The following is a 23,470-nucleotide window of genomic DNA, read 5'->3' on the forward strand; positions in this document are numbered from 1 at the left end:
TGTTTTATCTTATCACGGGTTTTTGTAACAATTGATGCACGTGATTTACATCAGAAGAGTTTGTGTGTATTTAATTAAGTGCTTTCATAATTGGACTACAACACTGTTAAACTTAAATGCTGCTTTCATTTGCACTCTTTTGAAAAAGCTGCAAGATACTCTTAATGGTTGTTTGATGTTCTGGCGGAAATTTATGTGTCACGTAGGAAGATGTGGATTTTAAAGTTTCAAGATAGTTTGGAAATATTTGTTTCTTTTTCAAAATCTTAAGTATTTCTAAAGCATTTGTTTTATTCGAGAACCAACCAGGCTGGGTGCTGGCAGGAGGGACTAGATTGGGTTGGGATATCTGGTCGGCATGGACATGTTGGACCGAAAGGTCTGTTTCCATGCTGTACATCTCTATGACTCTAAGACCAGCCACTAGGCAGGTTAATCAATAAGGCAAAAGTGAGGATTGCAGATGCTGGAAACCAGAATTTAGATCAGAGTGGTGCTGGAAAAGCACAGCAGGTCAGGCAACAGGAAAATCGATGTTTTGGGCAAAAGCCCTTCATCAGGAATAGAGGCAGGAAGCCTCCAAGGTGGAGAGATAAATGGGTTTGGGTGGGGCTGTGGAGAAGGTAGCAAAGAGTACAGTAGATGAATGGAGGGGTGGGAATGGAGGTGATAGGTCAGAGAGAAGGGTGGAGTGGATAGGTGGGAAGGGAGATGGACAGGTCATGAGGTCATTGCTGAGCTGGGGTAAGGTGGGGGAAGGGGAAATGAAGAAACTGGTAAAGTCCACATTGATGCCCTGGGGTTGAAGTGTTCCGAGGCGGAAGATGAAGCATTCTTTCTCCAGATGTCGAGTGGTGAGGGAGCGGCGGTGGAGGAGGCCCAGGACCTGCATGTCCTCGGCAGAGTGGGAGGGGGAGTTGAAAAGTTGAACCACGGGGCGGTGGGATTGATTGGTGCGGGTGTCCCGGAGATGTCCCTGAAGCGCTCTGTGAGGAGGTGTCCAGCCTCCCCAATGTAGAGGACACTGCACTGGGAACAACGGATACAATAAATGACATTGGTTAATCAATAACCCAAGGCAGCATAGGATCACTAAGCATAGTGACCCCTGCGTTCGGAACTGTGAATGATACATATGTTCTTTGTTGGTTTGCTAGCTCTAGGAAAGGGCATATATCTCTATCTATCTGCATTTAAATTGGTGAGCTGCATCAGCATTGAAGATCACTGGTAGTCCAAACCAAATGTCAAGTAAGCTGTTTAAAATAGGTGTTCAGATTTTTAATATATGACAACAATTTGTGTTTCAATCGTTACCTTAATTAAAAAGATGTGGTACTTGCAAACATAGGTAAATCTATTTGTATTTCCCATTTGCTAACAGATGCATTAATATCTGCCTACTGTTTCCATTCTAGGACCACCAGGAGAAAAGGGAAGACATGGTCGCAGAGGTATTCCAGGTATATGGCATATGTCTTTGGAGTGGTCAACATGGCAGTCTTACTCCATCTGTTGGAGAAAGGGAACCGAGAAACGTGCACAATAGAACACTGCACATTTATTTGATGTCAGATTCTCTGAACAGTACCTTAATGGTTGACATGGTAGGGTTTTGTGCAAGCTGGCTGGAGAGATGATCAGAGACTTGCTTCCAGGTGACGTGTTCTGTGTCCAATCACACCCACACAATAACTGCTTGCCACAGGCTGACTTGTCGGGACACCAATTGACAACAGGCCCACTCACAGCTTGGTTCATCCCAGTGGTGGCAGGTTGAACTCTAAAAAATCCTTTAAAAAATGACTTAAAGACCACAGTTGACAGTGGGACAGGAAGGTAGACCTAGTCATCCCTATCCAGAATCTAATTCGAGTGGAAGCAGGAGAACAGTAAGGGTTTGGGGACACCATCACCCAATCTTAATAAATCTCCTTCCTCCCTCCAAACTTCCCACCACCAGGAGCTACAAATTCAGCTCTATGTCTCTACACAGAAGATGCTCCTTTAAGGTAGATTATTCACAGTCTACTAAGTAAGGCAACACCACGACAAAGCAATAAAGTTCCAACTAGTTTGTCTAGTACAGGCTGAGTGTTTTATACTGTTTCAAGCTCTATCCAAAAACCAGCAACATCCAAAACCTGGATCTTGTGTTTAAGCTGGTGCACATGAAATTGAGTTACATTGAGATAAGTGCAATAACTTTCCAGTTGACGTATTGGTGGCACAATGTGCTAACTGGTTATCGGATTTGCCCACCTGTCTTTTCCCACATTCTTGACCCAAAAACCAGGAAGATCCCAAACCCAGCGCACCCCTGGTCCCAGGTTACCGGTTTTGAGACACCGTACCTGTTAGCCATTCAGTTGTAAAAGTACAGGAGTGTGGATAAATAGTACTGTGTGGTTAAAGTCCCAAACTTCCCATACCTACCGAATCCAAAACTTACTACTTGAATAGGATTTTGAAAGGTGCAAATTGTGCCTTTTAGTGTTAATTCAGTTCAGCTGTTGTCTCCAGAAGGTGGCTGAAGAAATCAGTGCAGGAGTTGGTAATGTGAATCTGTTACCAATTACATTCAGTTAAGTTACTGAAATGTGATGGATGTCCTTTGGAAGGTGTGAGCTAGTTTGTTGAAATTGCACAAACTGTGCATAATTGGCTGTTTATTTTTGGGATGATTTTGTGAATAAAGCAGGTAATTGGCTGGAACCCATTCCCTCCCTTTTCCCTGTCTGAGGGGAGCTAACTCCCAGGATTTATGTACATCTTTGTTAACATTGGAAACCAGACTGTATTCATTCAGTTATTCTTGCTACTTAAATGGATTCAGCTAAATACTTTTCAATTTTCCTCTGTTTTTCCTTCCATGATTTTTGCAGTATAGTTGGAGAATAAAAGGGTAATTTCCTTGTCTTTCACTTTGCCCCATGATCATTTATGGTTGGACTCCAAAGTGGAGCACCTTAATTCAGGGAAGAAAAACCAGTTTTATTTGGCTGTGTCCCTCAACACTGTTCCAGCAACAATGCAAACAGTCTAAGCCATGGGGTTTTATTGATTTTTATCAAACTGCATGAATTTGGTTGTTTGCTGTAAAGGACAATTGGTCAATTTAAATGGGAAATGTTGGTGGTAATTTTGATTCTTAATGACATACTACAAATAATAGCATCCTAATTGCAGTTCCTGGTCCAAATAATTGGATATAATTTGGGTATTTTGTAGCCATGAGATATGGTTTCTGGAAGATTTCATAATGAGAAAGAACACAAATGTTAACTCCTTGTATATTTGTTCTCCCATGGTGATCTGTCAAGGGATCCTGTATGATAGTGGGTTGAGTCAGTGTCAATCTGGTGCTAGATGTATAGCACTAATTGGTGGAGTGTGTTAACCTCTCTGGAGAGAGGGAGCATGTGTCACCTGGCTTGAAGTGCCAACAGTGGTTTGGGTATTGGACTGGCACATTGGCAGCATCTTAAAGGGAAGCTGCTAGTTGAATCTTCTTTGTTCTGAATGAACTGAAGTGTGCAATATCCTAAAATTCTAACCATGTCATGAAATCCTAAAGACGATCCCAGTTCTCTCTCGTTTTCTCTGTCTCTGTCTCTGTCTCTATTTCTGTCTATCTGTCTATCTGTCTATCTGTCTATCTATCTGTCTGTCTGTCTCTCTCTGTCTCTCTGTCTGTCTCTCTGTCTCTCTCTCTCTCTCTCTCTCTCTCTCTCTCTCTCTCTCTCACACACTCATACAAATACTTGTCCAATCATTGGTCTGAGTTGTCTGACTGCGTAGAATAGAATCCATACAGTGTGGAACCAGGCCATTCGGCCTAACAAGCCCATACCAACTCTCTGAAGAGTAACCCATCCAGACCTATTACTCTACATTTCCCCTAACTAATGTGCCTAATATACACATTTCTGAAAACTATGGGCAATTTAGTGTGGCAAATTCACCTAAACTGTGCATCTTTGGACTATGGGAAGAAACTGGAGCACCCAGAAGAAACCCACGCAGACATGGGGAGAATGTGCAACTTCCACATAGACAGTCGCCCAAGGCTGGAATCAAACCTGGGTCCCTGTCATTCAACATTTTTTTTAAAATGCAATTAGTTAAAATAAAAGAGAATTATATCTGTATCAATACTTTTATTAATTCTATGAAGTATATTTCAGGATTATAACATGTTCTCCTCTCTGTTCTTATGTTTGCAGGGGCTGCTGTAAGTAAATGATTGGCTAGTCTTGCCTATGGGAACAAGTTGGGTAACGAAAAATACTTTCTGTCTAAATAGTGTATTGTAATTTAGGCAATAAATCTGTTGCTGCTAAATCTTTCCAGTAACATCATAACTTTTCCTTGGTCTTTGTGGAATTTACGTTTGATATTATTCTTGTTAGTTAAGTTGTGGTAATGGATGAAACACAATCCTTTGCATCTAAACGTACATTTTAACTTCATACTTTCTTAAGCAAAAGATTAATAAACCTAACTTTATTTCTTTAGCTTATAGTGCGATGTATGTACTGTGTTAATTTCTTTCCTCCTTGCTACTGATTTTTGTTCTTTACAGGGACCTCCAGGAAGAGATGGCTTTCCGGTAATTAGCTTTTAACTGCACCACTCTCTTCTGTCTTGTTCTAAAGCCGTGTTTGTATTTTCCTTCTTTGTTTTAACATTCCTTCTGTGTTCTCGGCTGCTTTGTGCATTGTTGCCTCTCATTAAATTGCAATCCAATTCTACTTGGTCACATTAATTAATTCATAGACTCCATTCTCACTTTGACCAAAGTAGAGGAAAACAAAAGACTTTCCTTAGGATGACCAATCTCAAGGATTGATCTTCCATATGTTTGAACATTAATATCAGCCACCTTCCTTCATTCTAATCCAACTGTTTTGCCAACACTGCTCTGCAAAAGTATTACCTTTGCTCTCGCTACATTTGTTTCTAGGCTGTGGGTAGAAACTTACTTAACTGGTGGTGTGGTCTCAGCAAACGGTCATCATATTTCCAGCTCTATGTTTTGGGCTAAGGGCTTTTTTCTCCCTGAGAGTTAACTCTTGGCCTCGCAGTCTGGTAGTTTGGTGTGTAAAGCATTAAATCCCAGCATCTAATGGGAAGCCTTCATGCTCTTTGTAAGCGAACAATAAATCCTGGAATGCTTGCTCTGTGACTCGGGGACAAATGACTTGGCTGGATGTCCGAGTGTGCAGGTGACCATCTTTTTTTTGGGTGAAATCGCAAAAAAACTCTTCCTTTGCAGTTCTGACTGTACATTGGTTATTAGGGAAACAAAGGATCCATGGGCCTACCAGGGAGAAGGGTGAGTTTTACTTTTGCATCTAATTTTAGCCTTGTTGTTACATAATCATGATGCTTTGCGTAACTACAGAGGCACATGAGGTGCTGATTTCAGCTGTTCATTCTATGAACTGTCAAAGAAAATAATTTTGAAGCTGCAATATCCTCCTTTCTGGGCATATCGCAACTAAAATTCAGTTGTGATATTTTATCTGCATTTACAAACACAGAGTTAGTGTGTGTGTGTGTATAACCTTTGCAAAATAAATGGCACCATTTTTAGAAGTGTCATGTTCTCCCTGAAGAATCATTGTGTAAACATTTATAAAAGGTCAGAACAACAACTGGTTTACAGAGATGGATGACTTTTGGTAAAGTGACATTGTGCAGCATTTTGAAAGAAAAAAGTTTAATTTCAAAATGCCAGGATAATGCAGCCTTAAACCATTTATTTGACAGTGCAGCACTTAACTGCACTTTTTTACAGAACATTTTGCACATTTTTTCTGGCTCCAGCTTGCAACTTGTCAACAGAGTTCGGGCTACAAGCTGAAATGTGTGCATTTTAAGACCAGTGTCATGTTGCCTTCGAGTGAGGTTTTTATGTGGATGAAGTTACTGTAAAATTTGTGAGGTTTTCTTGCGGTGACGATGGAAGTTCTGATTTGTGATTTATCTGAAGACCTCCTGCCAATCCTGCATTGCAACTGCTGTCTTTAAAGTGTTTGTCAGTAAATGGGCTGTTTGGTGAACAGTTCTCCCCTCTATACAGAAGCTTTAGCAAATCAGCTGGAACTGCAGCCAATCCAGAAGTTAATGTATAAAATTCATTTTTATGGAGCTTTTACAGTTTAATGTTTGTAAACATAAAATCTTTGGAATATCTGATCAGAGTGTCACCAAAAAACCCGTGTAACTCATTTTTATACATACATTAAACAAGTTTTAAAATAATTTCCAATATTCCTTTTTTAAATTCAGTGGGTAAAATACATGTATAAAGCATGTTGTTTTATCCATAACTTTAACTAACATGACAGGAACATCAAGGAGTGATGGGTAGGATCCCTGTATGTAATATTGTGGATATTGTCACTGATCTAACACTGAACAGCCTCTTTAGAATTTTGATTTGTTGCTATGGAAATGCTGTCAATGCTAACCTGGTTACCATGCATTTCATCTGATTTGTTTTAATATTGAATGTATTTCAGCAAATATGCTGGGAATACTTTAGCTCATAAGCACATTTATCACAGAGCTAGAATTGAAAAAAATAAACAAACCCACTCCAACTCCATGTTACTTTAAAAGGAAACGAGGTCCAACTGTCTGTGTGGGCTGAAGGGCTATTAATTGTTATTACTGTAACTCATTAAATGGGGAAATTCCAGATGGGATTGGCTCAGTTTTTAAGGTGAGTCTGCCATTGTTGTTTCTTAGGTGCCACAGGAGAGGGCAGATGTTTGCAATAAACAGTGAGCATTTTGTGATATTTAACTATCTCTGGCACCATCACTTTTGAAAGTTTCTGAGGTGCTACTTGTCTTGAATCTTGGAGACAGTGCAAGGCAGAGCCTCTTGCCCTCAGTGGCACACGCTATCTTTCCCTTCCCTCCTTTAAGAAAAGTCCGTAAACTGGATTCAGGTTTTGGTGAGTGGACCTCGGGAGGGTAAGACTCAAAAAATTCCACAAATTTCCGCATTGGCTCCTACACATAATAGGAGAGGCAACAGTCTCGTGGTGTTATCACTAGATGTTTAACCAGACACCCAAGTAATGTTCTGATGATCGGGGTTCAAATCCCACCCTGGAAGAATTCAGTAAAATTCTGGAATTGAGAATCCGATGGTGACCAGGAATCAATTGTTGGGAAAAACCCAATGTGGGAGCACATTACTGCAGATGCTGGAATCTGAACTGAAAACAGCATATGCTGGAGATCACAGCAGGTTAGACAGCATCCATGAGGATTCATCTAGACTCAAAACATTAGCTTGCTGTGTCTCCATGGATGTTGTCTGACCCACTGTGATCTCCAGCATTTATTGTTTTTAGTTGGAAAAACCCATCTGGTTCACTCATATGTTTTAGGAAAGGAAATTGCCATCCTTACTTCATCTGGTCTACATGTGAATCCAGACCGACAGCATTGTGGGTGACTCTTAACTGCCCTCTGGGTAATTAGGGATGGGCAATAAATGCTGGCCCAGTCAGCTATGCTCTCATCCTGTGAATGAATGAAAAAAAAACATAATCTTGCAAAGATCTTCATCTATTGAACTACTCTAAGTAATAAATTGTCACATGACACCTCCAAACTCCCAATTCAAAAGCACAGCTACATTTCAGCTCTGAAAACACACAAGCTTCAAATGTATACATTCAGATACTTAAACAGTTAAAGAGCAAGACCAATCATTCATGCAGTCAGAAAAAAACTGCCCAAGCAAATTATTTAAGATTATGGAATAGGATATGATCTTGGATTGACCTTTTGAGGTTCTATTATATACAGCACTCAAAGTTAATTGACTTTAACACAATTGAATATCTGACAAGATGTGCAAACCACTTAATAATCTACTCTAACATTTGTAGCTAATTACCATGAGATTTCATTTGTGTACATTGTCACTTAGTTCACCAGTTTGTGCTATAACCGAAGCTCAGCACATTGATCAAATTCCCTGCTGTCCATGGGTTAGATTGTGAAGATACATGAAAGATGGTCAGGCCTGTTACATGACAACTTTGGCCAGATCGATTGATCGACCGATCACTGCAGCACAAACTGCTCCCCAAAATGATCCACTGATCTCTGCAGTCTGCCTTTTAATGATGGAATCCAACTCGATGTTTAGTATAAAATATGAACAGGAAACGCAGTTCCAGCAGCGTCGAGCGAGAGAGAGAAAGTGAGAGAGAGGGAAAGTCTTAGCTTCGCAGATCGACAATTTCTCATTTTAAATTTATATTCCAATGAAAGGTCATTGATCTGAAAAGTGAACTCTGTTTTTGTCTCTACAGATACTAGTCAATCTAGTGAGTATTTCTAGAATCTTTAGGTTGTTTATAAAATTTCTGATTTCCAGCATTTGCTACATTGGCAGAGAAATAGAATCACAGAGGTCTACAGCACAAAAGTCCTTCAGCCTGTTGAGTGTGTACAAGCCCCTAGCTATTCTAATTAATACTAAATTAATTTGCCATGTGAGTCCAACATTATCAAAGTTGAAGTTATATCTTTTAATGCCCTTCAATTTATAATGTGATAAATGTGCTTTTAAAAGCATGAGTAATGTCGCATTTGTCTGACACTCGTCGTATTTAACTTGCTGGTATATGATTAATAGTATTAGCATGAAAATACAAAGCTGTAAACAAGTTTAGTTCTCTAAGACTTTCTAGCCCTATATTCAACAGAAATTATGAATGGTGTGTAACTCCCCTAACCTTATTAATAACAACTTTTATTGATAAAATACCTTTAACAAGTAAAATTCCCAAGGCACTTAAGAGGACTGGTACAAAGCATGACAGTGGCATAGAGGTAATGTCACTGTGTGAGTAATCGTGCACTCCATTGGTTCAAATTACAGGTTGTGAAATTTGGATTCAGTTAATAGCTGGTATAATGCTCTTTTCCAATGTAAATCTACGATGTATGCAGGGCATGTGACACCAGACCACCAACATTGTGGTCACTATTAACTGCCCTCTGAAATGTCCAAAGTTAAAAATCACACAACACCAGATTATAGTCCAACAGGTTTATTTGAAACACTAGCTTTTGGAGCACTGCTCCTTCATCAGGTGGTTGTGGAGAATAAGATGTTAAGACACAGAATTTCTAGCAAAAGTTTACAGTGTGATGTAACTGAAATTATATATTGAAAAAGATCTGCATTGTTTGTTAAGTCTCTCATCTTTTAGAATCACCATGTTGGTTTCAGTTCGTTTATATGTAAATCCCAGAACTTTTTTAAAAGTTACATTCTCAAGTGAACTTTAACAATTGGTGTCATGTCGGCCCAGCTAATGTATTGAAGGTGTGAGCTCCCTGTGTGAGGCTGTCTGTGCCACAATGGTCAGACTGATTCTAATCTAAAAAATGACTTACAGAATCTTACATGGATTCATGCAGTTTTTGAGCAAAGTGGAAAGTAATTCTGTAGGCTATGAAGGAGCAGTGCTTTGAAAGCAAGTGGTACCAAATAAACCTGTTGGACTATAACCTGGTGTTGTGTGATTTTTAACTTTGCACACCCCAGTCTAACACTGGCATCTCCAAATCTCTGAAGTGTCCCTAGCTAGCTGCTCAGTTCCATGGAAATTAGGGATAATTACAAGCCAGACCAGTGACACGTTCAGCCCATGAGCAAATTTTAGAAAGCAATAGAAGTAAGGAGGTATATGGTTAGCAAGAGGTAGGTTTTAGGGATAATCTTAATAACTCTCTATTAGAGAAATTTCAGATGGGGATTCTATATAACAGAAGGCACAACTACCAGCAGCAACTACAATCGGCAGAAGAGGACCTGAGTTCGAATCCAAATTCAAACCTTTGTGTGTATAGACTGAAACTGGATTCAAAGACCGTCTGAGTAGATTGACACTTTGGATGAAGAGGATCTCTGGAGGTTCATGGTCGGAATGTTGTGCTCTGTTAGTTGGGCTGATAGAAGGTGAAGAAATAATGTGGGGATGCTCCAGTTAGACCCAGCCAAAAGGAGCAGCATGGTGGCTCAATAGTTAGCACTGCTGTCTCACAGCACCACGGTCCCAGGTTTGATTCCAACGTCGGGTGACTGTCTGTGTGGAGTTTGCACATTCTCCCCGTGTCTGCGTGAGTTTCCTCCGGGTGATCCGGTTCCCTCCTACAATCCAAAGATGTACAGATCAGGTGAATTGGCCATGCTAAACTGCCCTTAGTGTTAAGTGCATTAGTCAGAGAGAAATGGGTCTGGGTGGGTTACTCTTCGGAGGGTCGGTGTGGACTTGTTCCACACTGTAGGGAATCTAATCTAAAAACAGGATAAGAATGGGAGAATCTGCAACTGAGCTGAAAAGCTGAACATGCAGCGATCAAGTGAGGCCCTGCTACTGGCTTCCATAGTGAAATAAGTTGCTGATACTTGGTCAGGTTCACACACACCAAGTGTGATCACTTCAGTTAGAGATGCTATGAATTCAGCAGCAAGTGATTCCAATAGGAATGTGAAATTTTAAAATCACAGGTTAATGACAAATGAAGAAACCCATATGATTGGTCTCTCTAGACCATGACTTCCCAAATTATTTCCAACTACGACCCCATTTTGAGGCTTGCTCATTGTCATGAGCACTCAAGTGAGAAATGAGACAGTGGGTTCTGGGAGCAGAGAGAAGTGGGTTTTGGGGGCTGAGGGAGTGGGGCCTGGAGGCTGAGGGAGTGGGGCCTGGAGGCTGAGGGAGTGGGGCCTGTTAAAGTGGTCAGAGCTCCACAGCGACCAATGCAGACTCAGTGTGACCAACCTTGGGCCCCAATCCCAATTTGCACTGAGAATATCCTACCAAACCTACCTCTCCCTCACTTCTATATTCACTCATTTCTTAAACAATTCCATGGTTTTTCCATCTTCGTTACTCATTCCAAAAGACAGTTCCAAATAATTGCAGCTGTCAGGGTAAAGAGGAAGACCCAAAGACTACTGTGGTTTCCACCCAGTGTTGAGACAATAAAGGAATCCAAATACCTTTTCTTATTCATCTGTGGGATGTGGCTGTTACTGGTTGGGCCAGCATTTAATGACTATCCCTAGTTGCCTTTGAAAACCTGCCTTCTTGAACTGCTTCAGAACATCTACTGTAGGTAGACCCACAATGCAATTAGGGAGGGAGTTCCTGTCTTTGCCCTAATGAAACTGAAGGAATGGCAATATAATTCCAAACCAGGATGGTGAATGGCTTGGCTCTGCTGAGCATCAATGATGGGCTTTGGTGAATGTGCCAGTCAAGCGTTACTTTGCCCTGGATGGTGCCAAGCTTCTTGAATGTTGGAGTTGCACCCACCCAGCAAGTGAGGAGTAATTCCTTCACACTCCTGACTTGTGTCTCAGAGATGGTGGACAGGCTTTAGGGAGTCAGGAAGTGATTCACTCAACACAGGATTACTGAGACCTGCCCTTGTAGCAATAGCATTTCTGTCTCTAGGAGAAAGTGAGGACTGCAGATGCTGGAGATCTGAGTCGAGAGTATGGTGCTGGAAAAGCAGCAGGTCTGGCAGCATCTGAGGACCAGGAAAATCGACATTTTGGACATAAACTGATGAAGGCCTTATGCTGGAAAGGTCGATTCTCCTGCTCCTTGGATGCTGCCTGCCCTGCTGTGCTTTTCCAGCACCATGCACTCTATTTCTGTTGCTAGTGCAGTTCTGTTACTTGTCAATGACAAGCTCCATGATGTTGATAGAAGTGGCTTCAGTGGTTGTAATGCCATTGAATACCAAGGGACAATACTTAGTTTCTCTTTTGTAGGAGATGGTCATTGCCTGGCATTTGTGTGGTGCGAATGTTACTAGACACACTCTTCAGCCCAATCCCAGACATTGTTCAGATCTTGCTGCATTTCAAAAAGGCAACTCACCATCACCTTCTCAAAGGCAAAGAGGGATGGGCCGTCAGTGATGCCCACATCCCACAAAATGAGTAAACAACAAAAACATTGGACGTGGATCGTCTCAATATCTAAAGAGTCACGAATAATGCTAAACATTGTGTATTCGTCAGCGAACATCCCCACTTCTGACCTTTTGATGGAGGGAATGTCATTGATGAAGCAGCTGAAGATGGTTGCGTCAAGGACACTCCCCTGAGGAACTCCTGCAGAGATGTCCTGGAGCTGAGATGACTGACCTCCAACAGCCACCTTCCGTTGTGCTCGGTAGATCCTAACCAGCTGAGAGCTTTCCTTCATCCCCTCAGACTCTCGTTTTGCACACTCTAGAATTGCCCTTGCTGCATGAGTTTGAATTCCGACTTGTTTTCCTAACTATCTCTGTATTTCAAAGGCTCTTTATTAGGGAGGTACCTCCAGCTATCTATTGTCCCCTACTCCCTGAAGCCTTTGCAATGACATTCTGTGACAGGTTGCTGCAGGATTCACAAGGGACTGAGTCGGCAGAGTACAGATCCCTGCTGAGGCACAGGGGCACCATTTGATGCCTCCACTTCAATGACATAACTAAACAACTGTCCCTTTGTGAGCAAACATTCTAGCTTGCCATTTCCCAGAATGCCCAATGACTGAACCACGTGCTATTCTTGTTTCCAGCTCTGAAGTGCCATGGGATGGTTTCACTACCTTTGTTAAAGGCGCCATATTAATGCAGGCTGTTTTAGTTTTGTCCAGAATGAAGGGTTATGATGGGTGTAGCCTGTTGCTGTGCTGCTTGCTTGAGGTTTGTTGCAGTATGATCTAATGCATAGTCATTGGCTGCAGAGATCTGTTTGCAGGCTGCTTTAGACAGGAGCTGATAAGTACACTGTCTTTTATTTGGTCTAACACTAATCCTCTATTTGTGTCTCTCCTTTACTTCTGCATGCTGTGTTTGCTGACCCTGCCCAGGGTCTAAAGGGGGAACCTGGCGAAGAGGTGAGTCATGGACATGAAAGGAAACACCCTTAGTTTATAGTTTGAGCAGAATATTGAGAGGACACCTAAGTCCTTCCTTATCTGAGTATTGTCAATTCAAATTGAAAGATCAAGCTGCTGATGTGTAAAAAGAAAGTGGGAAATAACCAAGAGAAAAGTTCTGGAATCAATTTCAAATTATATATTCCTCTAAGCAAGATATCTTTGTAATTTTTAATCTTTCATAATGCAATGATTGGAAGCTTATTACATTTCATTCTTTATAATATTTATATTAGATAAACAAACCTGAAAGGAAATAAGTTTCTGTTTATGTTGTTTTTTTTCATGTGGGTTTTCTCCCCCAAAGGGCCCAGTGGATAATGGAAAGCAGCCTCCAGCACAGTCAACTGTTAAATATGTTCTTGCCACCAAAGTTATTGCACCCGAGTGCTGAATGCTATTTCACTTTCTCACTCGGTTCCATCTCTTCTATTATTTGCTCTGGATGTGTGGGTGTCACTGGCTGGGCCCAGATTTATTACCCATCCCTCGTTGCCCTTCAGAAGGTGGGGGTGAGCTGACTTCTTAAACCACCACAGTCCATTAGGGAGGGAGTTCCCAAATTTTTCCCCAACCACAACAAAAGAGCAGTGATATATTTCCTAGTCAGGATGGATGAGTGGCTTGGAGGGAACATGCAGCTGGTAGTGTTCCCATTTATCTGCTGCCCTCATCCTTCTCGATTTGGAAGGAGTGAAGGAGCTTTAATGATTTGCTGCAGTGCTCGCTGTCGGTTGTGGAGACCGTGAATATTTAAGGTATTGGAGGCAGTTTTGATTAAATTGGGGTTGCTTTGCTCTGGTTGATGTTGGGTTTCTTCATTGTCATTGTGTGGGGAACAAAGGCCCATGTCTATTCTGAGATGGAGCTGTTTTTGTTGGAAACATAAATTTTATCACCTCACTCCCACACTGAATATACACAAAGTGCCTCTGAGCTTTTGCTGCAACCTGCAAACACTGTCCAGACATGTCATTTTCCTCAAATTCTCAGTGTGTTGAAATTAAAGCTGTCCTGAGGTTTTTGTTTTGATGGGAAAGTCATTTGATTAATGGTTTCTGCCATGTGTAAGATTTGCCGAGATGTTCATTTCAGATTTCAGTGACCTGATGAGGCAATAACATTTAAGGCGGCTGTAGCTCATCATTAGAGGGGAGGTGTGAATAACTGAAAAGCCAATTAATTATCCGCAACGGTCCAGCAACATTCCATGGATAGTACTGTGGATTTTGTCACTGAGTGACCGATGGTCTCACTTAAGGAAAGTCTCCTTATTCTGGACTGAAGTCCACATAACCCTACCCTGTTCAGGGGGTATTTTTTTCCCCCCTTCTTGTTTATTCATTAGTGAGATAAGGGCATCACTGGCTGGGCCAGCATTTATCAGATCTGAGTCAAGCACATTGCTGTGGGTCTGCAGTCACATATGGACCAGGTCAGATCAGGAAACCAGATTTCCATCCCTCAGGGACATTAGTGAATCAAATTAGGCTAGCTTTTTATTCCAGATCTTTATTGAATTTACCTGCCGTGGTGGGATTTGTTACCCGTATCCTCAGAACTTCAGGGGTTGTGGATTGTTAATCTAGTGATATTACCAACACCTTCCCTGTTTTGAGCACGGCACTAACTCTGTACCTGGGTGTATCACAGGCTGACTGCCATGGTTTTCAATTTAGAAGAAAACAATGGCCTAAAGGTTGATGCTGAGGTAGCTTTACTCTCCACAGGAAAGGCTCCTCCAGCAAAGATATTGCCCACAGATTATTATCCTGCGTTTGGTGGAGCTCTGTCGCAGTCTCTTATTAAAGAAACATGAACAAGACAGCTCTTTGATCTGTCCAGACAGGTGCACCACATTCCTTAGACAGAGTTCCTCGGGTGGTGAAGGATGCAGAGAATATGTCCACACTCTCTTTATTGGTCACAAATTGCATTTAACTCAATCATGCAACAATCTCTTAAACCCATCTTTCTTTGGCATGTTAAAAAATGTTTTAGTTGGGGGGAAGTGTACTCCAGAAACATCAACAATAAAGTGGAGCAAACCTGAATACAAAACTCAGGAGACAATTGCAAATTGTAACTTTCCTTTGATCCTGGAGTCTGCAATGAGCCCAGTTTTGGTGGCACAGTGTTAGACAAGTGTAGATCATCCCAAAGTAAGAGACCGGACTAATGCCCATTGTCCATGAGATTCCAGAGATCAACAGCAGAGCTTTGGAATATTGGTCAATTGAATATTCAAATAATAAATATTTTATCTGATGGCTGGGAATGAGAAAATCAATATTTGACTATTCTGCCTGTCTTGACTTGGTAATTGTGTGGAGTAGAGGAAAAACTGAACCACAACTGAGTCTGATTTTGAGCAACTTGGAGCATAGTTATCCTCAAAGACTGTGTGTAATGTTTTGTTCTTCCAAACTTCAGCAAATCTTGGCATGAATCATATTCAAAGTCTGGTCTTGACTCGATTAGAGTGTCAGTTCTGATTAATTTCATGCAATTGGAAGTGTGTTGAGGATAAAGCTACCTCCCTGGCTCAATAGTAATTGAAGTAAGGATGACACACACTTTATCTGTAAGCGATGGGGAAGGATTTGGGCCAAACCAGGAGTTTGAAGTAAACCACATTGGCATCAGTTCAAACCTGAATTCTAACATGTTACAGACTTGTTTTTATCTGTGGCTAGTTTGATTTATTCTTGAGCAAATGAAGTGATGAAGAGCAAATCCCTTCAAGAACCTGGCATGAAAATGAGCTCATTGTTACATGGAATTGCAGTGCAACCAGAGAGCCTTTCTTTCTGCAGTGTGACGGTCAGAAAGATTGTATGACCAAGAGAATAATGACCTAAAAATCCAAATAGGAGTCCTGATGGTTTTGTGCATAAACCACACTCAAAACCACATCTTTGAAATATTCCTATCCACTAATCAGTGATTGTTAATGTATTTGCCAAATTGCACATTGTGAATAGTAACTGGTCACACTTCATTGTAAATTCAGGGCCTAACTAATCCTATTCCTGAAACCCCAGCCATCATAAAACTGGGGAAAAAGCCAGCAGAAGGAGGATGCACATCTCTTTTGCATTTTGCACAATTCCAGAATTATGAAGGGATCTTTTTTCATGTTAGTATTTTCTGTTACTTCAATCCATCATTATGTACAATAATGGCTCAATCTCTCTGAGCTCCAGCTACTGCAGATTAATGAAGTTCAAACTTGTAAGATCCCATCTCTCTGAAAAGCTACAGCATGAAAGAAATGTGTTTTAAAATATCGTCAACACCAGTGAGTGTTCACAATGTAACTGAGATTGTGTTGTTTGTCCCATGTTGAAATTGCAGCAAGATGTGACTGAGGGTTGCTACAGAGAGGTGTGACACATGGTTCCCTTATCATTAATTCTGGATTGTTCCCGGATCTATGTGATGTCAGTTCGTTTAAGCAACTTTGGAAATAAAGGACGTGGAATCCTTTAAAAGAACTGTCGTGACTGACTGACTGTCAGAGAGACACCTTTAAAACTAGCTATAATCAAGTGAAAACACATGTCAGCTGAAAGTAGTATTTTTGCTATGCTTCAGAAATAAAATATTTTGAGTTGATGAAGCTTATTCTCGACCTCTGTGAAGCCATCTGAACTCTATATTTGAAATGAATAATTTATTTATTTTTGATGTAGAACTTAACAAACGATAATCAGATCTGAGGAACTTCACCAATCTTGAAATATCCCAGATGCATAACCCATGATTGGGTTGTTTATATAAATGATGCTACAGTCTGGAAACTGTGACATTGGGTCCTGGTTTGTTCAAGTTAAGCAAAGAGGGGATCATGAGGGTCATGACTGGGCTGTGGAGAATAGGAATGTTTGGATCAGCCACAATCCTATTGAATGGCGGAGCAGATTCGAGGGGCCGAATGGCCAATTCCTATTCCTTATGGCCTTATAGACTGCCTCGGTTTCCAGATTCATATTACTGTGTGAAATGATCAGCAGTGCAGACTGGTAACCGTGAGTAAATGTTATGTGATAACTTTAGATTCTTGAAGTTATTTAAACTGGGTTTGGTATGAGAAAATTGCAATTAATGTGCAACAAATTCTAAATGGTGGACAATTTTGTTCTGTCGCTTGCTTCAAGGGACATTTAGCTGAGGATTGTATTACAAACAAATGGACTCAGACCCATATTTGCATGTCATTTTGTTCTGATGCTGTAATAAGGTGTGAATCTGGAGTCTGAGCGGGATTTCCTTCCTGAAAGCCCAAATTACTTTCTTCAGTTGGTCCAAGTTTCTGAAAATTCTGGAGAAAGTCAGCAGGTCTGGCAGTATTCATGGAGAGAGAAACAGTTAATATTTGAAGTGCAGATACAACTCTTCTTCAGAACTGATCTAATCCTGTCCAAGATAGAATCCGTTTAGCTCAGTTGGCTGGATTGTTGGTTTACAAAGCAGTGTGATGCCAATAGCGTGGGTTCAATTCCCATCACCAGTTCGGGGTTATCATGAAGGGCTCTCCTTCTCAACCTGTCTTCCCTCACCTGGGGTCTGGTGGCCCTCAGGTTAAATCACCACCAGTTGTTTCTCTCTCTAATAAGAGAGCAGCCCCTATGGTCTGGTAAGACTATGGCGATACAACAACAACAGTCCTACCCAAGAGTCAGCTCTTCAAATACTCCACATAAAACCTTACACCATGGTGGAAATTTGAGAGATTACAATGAAAACCTCAAAGGATTGCCATTGAGACAGTTCTTGACCAAATTAAGGTAACATTTAGTGTTAACGAGTCATCAGTGCAAAAGAGTTCTCGTGAGCAGAAACTATTTCACTTCTTATTCTAAATAGAACTGCCTAAGGAGGAACAGGTGTCATTTGCAGTTCAACTGCTTAACCATTTAAGACAACATTTGTTCACCATCAGCTTCCCAGCTGCCAGAATTATGAGAAATAAGCCATCACTGAGCAAAGTGTACACACGTTACCTAGTTTTATGTTAAAAAGCATCAAATGTTACAGCTTAGGCCGTGTGCTCTGCGTTTACACAATAATTCAACATTGGTTGAAGCCAGATCATTTTGTACCGACTTTATGCTTTTTATGTAAATGCGGTGTTAGTTTAGCGCATAAGCTTGCAATTTCAGAATTGTAATTTTGGAATTGAGAGTGAAATTTCCTTTTGAACTGTGTTCCGACTATATCTGTGGGATGGCTAAGAACAGAATTGGCTTTGTTTAACACCCCATCTCCAGTAGTCCTAGAATACAGATGGAGCATTGATGGGTCTTGTGATTCATACAAGATACTATGAGTTAAAAATTAATTTCTCGGCCACCTGGTGGTAATAAGGTATAAAACGCTATGATTTCTCCAGATCTAGAAGTAAAGTGAAATGTCCAATTCGATTGAATTTCAGACTAAATAGTGAATCATCCATAGAATTTCAGTTCACACAATCATATTTATTTGTGCAATGTGGTTACAAAGTCGGATTAATGCATTTTTAATGATCTTGTGTCTCAAGCCATAACCTAAATCTTAATTTACAAGATCTTCAAATAGTTGAAATGGGAATGTATGGCATTGTGTACCACAGTGTAATACACAATAATGAGAAAGTAATACAAGTTGCTAGTTCTGACTCCTGGTTTATGCCAAGTTAGATTCACTCAGTTTCATAGGAGAGATGACGGAAATACAATTAGAGGAACAGCACGGAAACTGACCTTCGGTCCAACCCGTGCATGCCGACCGGATATCCCAACACAATCTAGTCCCACCTGCCAGCACCTGGCCCACATCCCTCCAAACCCTTCCGATTCATATACCCATCCAAATGCCTTTTAATGTTGCAATTGTACCAGCCTCCTCCACATCCTCTGGCAGCTCATTCCATACACGTACCACCCTCTGTGTGAAAAAGTTGCCCCTTAGGTCTCTTTTATATCTTTCCCCTCACCCTAAACCTATGCCCTCTAGTTCTGGACTCCCCAACCTCAGGGAAAAGACTTTGTCTATTTATCCTATCCATGCCCCTCATAATTTTGTAAACCTCTATAAGGTCACCTCTCAGCCTCCAACGCTCCAGGGAAAACAGCCCCAGCCTGTTTAACCTCTCCCTGTAGCTCAAATCCTCCAACCCTGGCAACGTCCTTGTCAATCTTTTCTGAACTCTTTCAAGTTTCACAACATCTTTCCAATAGGAAGGAGACCAGAATTGCACACAACATTCCAAATGACAACTGGAATCTCTCCATTGGGAAGGTGAAAGTGATTTTTGGGTTTGGGTCTCCAGTTGCTGAACACACCCATGTGAGGATAAGGACATTAAGGATCCATGGTTCTTACTGACTTTCAAAGGCAGAGCCAGCTGAATGGCCACCTTCTGTGGTGTAAAATACTCATTAGTGGGAAGGTACAGAGTGAAAATTGGTCATTTGCCACAGCAAGAAGAGAAAGGAGCGTAGCAATTGAGGGCCCACTAAAACAGGCTCTTACATGTTCCTGACTGAGTAATGTAAACCATGTACCAATCGTAAATTACAGGCCAGCAATCTTACAGGGTGGTAGACTTTGTTAGTAAGTGATGTAAGTGACCATAGGGAAGGCAATCAAAAGAAGCAATTATGAATTTTTAAAAGATTGTAAAAACATCTGTCAAATACATCCTGTTTCTGTAACCAGTTTTAAAAAAAGTACTCGAGCTATATCTATTTTCTGTGAATTATACAATTGTGTCCACTGAGAGTTGGTTATGGAAGGTAAGGGGTGTGACAAGTTGCCTATTAGAGTCAATGTAACACCTAATACAGATCAGAGGTACTTGCAGCTAAATCCATCATTCAACTTTTGTCCGCTTTAAAGTTTACCAGCGTTGACATCTTTTCCTCAGTAGAAAGACAAGAAACCAACTCTACTTGGGGCATGTAGTCAAAGTATTCAAAATCTTGGCTAAGAAATGTCACTGATAAATCCAAGCATCAGCTGGTTGTTTATGTCAGGAGTTTTGCGAGAGGGGATTCACAATAAGAGATAATCTGTTTGTGTGAGTTGTAATGGGAACTCTTTCTGATGACTGTTTCCCCTTCTACTGCAGGGAGCTCCAGGAGATCCCGGCATCTCAATCATTGGACCCCGTGGCCCTCCTGTGAGTCTTACTGTCTACCATTGATTGTGTTTTCACTGTATGTTCAGGTCTGATGTGATGGGACAGGAAATAATGGAATGTCTACCACAGCAACGGCTAACTGTCGGCAGAAATTTAAACATAGCCAACTCTTCCGAGTAGTAAGATTCTCATTGCATGCAGCTGTGATCCAAATTATTTTCTTTTACTTATTCAATGGCTGTGACATAATTTCGTTGAGTAGGAATTTTACTTTTACTTTAATGGGATGGGGGTGTCACTGGCTGGGCCAGCATTTATTGCCCATCACGACCAGCCCTTGAGAAGATGACAGTGAGCTGATTTCTTGAACTGCTGCAGTCCATGTGCTGTAGGTAAACCCACAATATCATAGAGAGGGAATTCCAGGATTTTGACCTGACAACAGTAAAGGAATGGTGAGATAATTTCAAGTCGGGAGGGTGCATGACTTGGAGGGGGTATTGTTCCCAAAGAATCTGCTGCCGTTGTCCATCTGGATGGAAGTGGTCATGGGGTTGGAAGGCACTGATGAGTTGTTGCTGTGTATCGTATAAATGGTAGATACTGCAGCTACTGTTCATTGATGGAGGGAATGACCATTGAGAGTGGTGGATTGGATGCACATCAAACTGACTGCTTTGTCAAGCTTAACAAGTGTTATTAAAATTACATTCATTCAGGCAAGTTGTGAGTGTTTCGTTACAGTGCTTGTGATTAATGGACAGGTTTTGGGAGGAAAGAGGTGAGTTACGAGGATTCCTAGCCTGTGGCCTGTATTTATATGGCTGGCCCAGTTCAGATTTTGATCAATGGGTTTTGGTAATCTATGCAGTATGAAAGATTTCAGTATAATCAAGATGCCTAATGGTATGACAGAGAAATCAAGATGTAATTAAGTCTAATCGTTTCACATCCTCCTTAATTACTTTTCACCTTGGCTCAATTTAGAGGTCAAAATCCTGGAAACATCTCCCTCACAAACAATGGAGGTCCCAACATGACACAGACTGCAGTGGTTCAAGAAGCCAGCTCACCAGCTTCTCAAGGGCAAACATTATTGGGCAATAAATGTTGGCCCAGTCTGTGAAAGACAAGAGCAATGGACAGAGAAGATGTTTCTCGTTTTGGGCGAGGCTAGAACTAATAGCCAAAAATATAACTACAGTCATTAATAAATCCAGCCAGGAATTTGGGAAAAATACCTTCACTCAGGAAATGGGAAGATTGGGAAAGTTGCCATCTCAACAAGTAGTTGAGGCAAATAATTTTAGTACAATTTTAATGAATCCAGATGAATATGTGAGGGAGAAATGAATCGGACAGTGTATTGATAGGATTAAATGCAGAAAGGTGTGATGAGGTCAGGTGGAGCAGACACCAGCATGGATCAGATGGGCTGAATAACTTGTTTTTGTCCTGTAAATTATTTGGCTATTCCCCCATTCCTAAAACTGTTAATCTCCTCCATCCTGGCAACCCTTCCTGTTGCTGGAACCTCTACCAGCTACAATCCTCTGAATCTCTGTGAGCTCCTTCATCTCTCCAAATATCTGAAAATTTTGTGCTCTTCCTTTCACCTCCTGCCACCTCTTAGGTCATTCAGTTGTCTGCAACCATGCCTTCCACTGCCCAGGCTTTAAGCCTCTTTTCCAATCTACCCCTTTGTCTCCCCTTGCGATCTCCATAAATCTGTCAGTTTGACCACTGCCCTAGTGTGGCTATGTCAAAAGTTGTTGGTAATTTTCATGAAGTACCTTGGGATGTTTTACAACATTAGTCGCACCATATTAATGTGAGTTATTGATGATGCAGAGAAGGACAGAACAACAGAACATTACTCTTCAATAATTCCTGTTAAATCTCTTTTGATGCAAGTTTTAAACATTGGTCCTGTAAATGGTCAGAAAAAGAATGTGTTTTGTGCCATAGATTTCAAATGTTATATTTGTCATGTGAAAAAAACTCTCAATGGAGAATTTTTAATTTGCTACCTTTGCTCTGAAGAAATATTTTTTTAAAAATCACAAAAGTGAAAGAATTTTGGAGGTTATTTGCTCCCAGTAATTAACTACAGAAAATAAATTGGTTAGAGTATAAAGTTTTCATTGCTGTTTTATCCTCACCTATACTTATTTTACTAAAGTTACTGGACAAAGGAAATTGTAGTTCTCAGGTGTCAGATGTATAACTCGTGTCACATCAAATGAAACCAACATTACTGGAAATCTGTAAAGGAAAATTGCGGTTATTTCAAGTTAACTTTTGAATTAACCTTTTGAAATTGCAAGTGGTTGACAATCATACTTAATTTCTTTGTGAGAATACGTTGGCCATCTGTCTTGACTGTTGGATGTAAAAATACACATCCTCAAAGTTTCTACCGAATAACATTTGCACAACTATCTTGGTGAATTCTATTGTAAAGGAAGTACCTCAAAACTACACAGTTTGAAATGATTTAGATTTTTTATCCCTCTATTCGATACATATGTATGTTATGTTATGTATATATCTTACTCACACACCCATCAACCTTTCCATTAAAGATGCCTTTGTCCACATTATCTGTGTAAACTTATCACATTGTGTCCTTCTGTCAGCGATGACCCTGTGAAACTATAACCCTTCAGCCCATTACCTCCAAGCATCTCCCACATTGCAACCCCCACATTGCAACCAAATCTACTTCCCACATTACCACAAAGTTTGTCAAAAGTATTTTCTAAAAATGGGAGCTGAACTACCCCTGTACACTTTATTTCCATTATAGTCAATCCTTCAATCCCTTAACTTGTGCATCAAATCACAAGAGATACAAGATATGAAAATATACATTGGAGAATAAATATTTGTAATGCATTCTTATATAAAATTTATATAAGTAGGTTAGAGGAGAGATTAGAAAATTTGAAGAATTACTTCGCATCATGTAAAAAATCTATTTACAAAAATGGCAAGTGGTGTTCGTTTAATTTTTTTTCTTCTTTAAAATGTGTAGATTCTTCAAAGTAATTAAATTTGGATGAATTTGGTTAACTTGATCCTGGATGGAGAGGAAAATGTGCAGAATAGGTGTGTGATTGAGAGCACCTCTGTTAGAAGGAAATGATGTGTAAATTGTAAATGCATTATCACCTTGCCGTAAGCAGTGGACAATTAAAAGCAGGACTGTACTTGATCTGTGCTCGGCTTCTCCTTCACACAAGGAGCTCAATGAGTATTGCTGTGCTTTTGAAGGAGTTGCTAAGAGTGGACATGTCAATGTGCCAGAAAAGGCATCATCCTTTTACAGACGAGAGGAAAGGATT

The 23,470-nt window shown here is 40.6% G+C and overlaps 1 protein-coding gene across 1 annotated transcript in view; it reads left to right on the plus strand.

Annotated features, from left to right (window-relative positions):
- The first annotated feature begins 4,585 nt into the window (after positions 1–4,585).
- Positions 4,586–23,470, plus strand: part of col13a1 (collagen, type XIII, alpha 1) — a 117,440-nt gene continuing 98,555 nt past the window's right edge. The window contains exons 1-4 of the mRNA XM_072583569.1: positions 4,586–4,612; positions 5,303–5,338; positions 12,926–12,952; positions 20,112–20,162. Coding sequence (XP_072439670.1) covers positions 5,318–5,338; positions 12,926–12,952; positions 20,112–20,162 — 99 coding nt within the window. The 5' untranslated portion in view covers positions 4,586–4,612; positions 5,303–5,317. The remainder of the gene's footprint in view (positions 4,613–5,302; positions 5,339–12,925; positions 12,953–20,111; positions 20,163–23,470) is intronic.

The sequence above is a fragment of the Chiloscyllium punctatum genome, chromosome 13, assembly GCF_047496795.1.
Source record: "Chiloscyllium punctatum isolate Juve2018m chromosome 13, sChiPun1.3, whole genome shotgun sequence".
Lineage (NCBI taxonomy): Eukaryota > Metazoa > Chordata > Chondrichthyes > Orectolobiformes > Hemiscylliidae > Chiloscyllium > Chiloscyllium punctatum.